At 48.9% G+C, this 1,870-nt stretch overlaps 1 protein-coding gene across 1 annotated transcript; it reads right to left on the bottom strand.

Annotated features, from left to right (window-relative positions):
• Positions 1-213: 213 nt before the first annotated feature.
• LOC308283045 (protein-L-isoaspartate(D-aspartate) O-methyltransferase-like) lies at positions 214-900 on the bottom strand (the record flags this gene model as incomplete). The annotated part of the gene is made up of 1 exon (XM_080723430.1): positions 214-900. The coding sequence occupies one exon, from the start codon at positions 898-900 to the stop codon at positions 214-216; it is 687 nt and encodes a 228-aa protein (XP_080579556.1).
• Positions 901-1,870: the final 970 nt, after the last annotated feature.

Here is a 1,870-nt window from a genome sequence, read left to right as displayed (position 1 = left end):
CGGGTCTGTAATTCTGAGTGCACAAATTATCACCAAATGGACCTTTACAGGTCCATTTGATTCCATTTGTACACTGAGTTATGGGAGTCTTTCAAATAAATAAACAAAAGTCTAAGAACCACTGGAATAGGCCATCATCTATTGTGGGGGCGGGGGAGGGACTGGTCTTGCCTTGTCTGTTTCAACTGAAAATGTGGAATCTATTGTACTTCCTCAGTGTTTGAATCTGGACCACTGCTTGTCCTTGTCCGTCAGAGGCACATAGATCACCTCCATCAGGGGCTTCTTCTTGACGCTGCCGTCCCCCTGCTTGTCGTGCTGCTCCAGCATCTGGTTGGCCCCCTGGGGCCCCACGGGCAGGATCAGCCTGCCGCCGGGCCTCAGCTGCTCCAGGAGCGCCTGGGGCACGGTGGCCGCAGCCGCGCCCACGTGGATGGCGTCGTAGGGCGCCTCCTCCGGGTACCCCAGTCGCCCGTCTCCCACTACCAGCTTGACTCTTCCCGACACGATCAGGCTCGGGTCGTCTTTGTTCACGTTCTCTACGGAGTCGTCTACCAGCTCTTGGATGTGGTCTATGCCTATCACCTTCCCCTGGGGACCCACCATGCGCGCAAAGCACACGGACAGGATCCCGCTGCCGGAGCCCACGTCCAGAACCTTGGCTCCCTCGCACAGCATGTCCTGCAGGAGCTCCAGGGCGTACGCGTGCATGTGCGGAGCGCTGATGGTTGCCTGATAGCCTATCGACTGTGGAGTGTCCTTGTACGGACTGTACTTGGTGTAGTGGCCTCGGTCAGTGGCCAGCATGACCTTGTAGACCATGTCTGACTTGATGATGCGACTCTTGCGGAGTTTGTTGACGAGCTCTTCTTGTGTGGCTCCACCACATTCCCACGACATGACTTAAACACGTTGTGCAGAGCGCGTTCCCAGAAGCTCTATAAGAGATTGGGAAGTCGTAGTGTCAACGTCATGTGGTTGCGGTCGCCATTTTCCTTGTCCCATGCTAGCGTAAACATTTGTGACCAGTCGTTTGTGCACAGCAACAGCAAACACAGACTGCACAAACGAACCAGGCAAACATTAATTACCTTCAAGCTTCATATACAGAGAGAAGAAGCTGAAATAAATTCAACTAGACTGCACTCTGTCAAGGTGCCAACTTGTACCTTGTGCGCCCGTGGCCATGTATACTTCATTGGCTAAAGACCCTGCTGTTGACCAGAGACAGAGGGCACCAAAAGTAGAACTTACTGATGTACGGACAGGATCTGCCGTGTTTCATGGTAAACTGTCTGCGACCTACAGTTGCAATTGTTGCTATTGCATGGTATTCCTGTAAACAAAACAAAAGGGGCAGTAAGTGATATTGTTTTGGTTAAAACAATATGTTACAGGGGTCTCCTTGTCAGATGGCAGGATTATGCCCAATATGGCCCCGCCTCATACACGATCACTTCTTTGACATTTGCCTACGTATGATAACACGTCCAAAATAAGAACACATAGGGTTAATGTTGTTAAAGGTTCTATCAGTGATTTTGCTTTTATCATTGTTAAAACTTGGCCAATGCACCTTATGAGCTTGTAGATCTTCTATTTTAAGAAATACGTCTCCAAATTTTGAAATGTTTTTATATATATGTGTGTGTGTGTGTGTGTGTGTGTGTGTGTGTGTGTGTGTGTGTGTGTGTGTGTGTGTGTGTGTGTGTTTTTTTCTTTTCTTTCTTTTTTTGAAGCGGTGAAAACCGCTTCCTATGAGTGGCTTTGTGTGTCCCACGCCCATATATGGTCATTTTAGTCCAGAATGAACAGGCTTTTTCAAAAACAGAATGTCCGTTTAATTACCATATATGGTGATCTCAGTCCA

Source organism: Nannobrachium achirus (assembly GCF_963921795.1).
Source record: "Nannobrachium achirus genome assembly, chromosome: 4".
NCBI classification, from domain to species: Eukaryota; Metazoa; Chordata; class Actinopteri; order Myctophiformes; family Myctophidae; genus Nannobrachium; species Nannobrachium achirus.
This window is presented reverse-complemented; position numbering and strand designations above follow the sequence as displayed.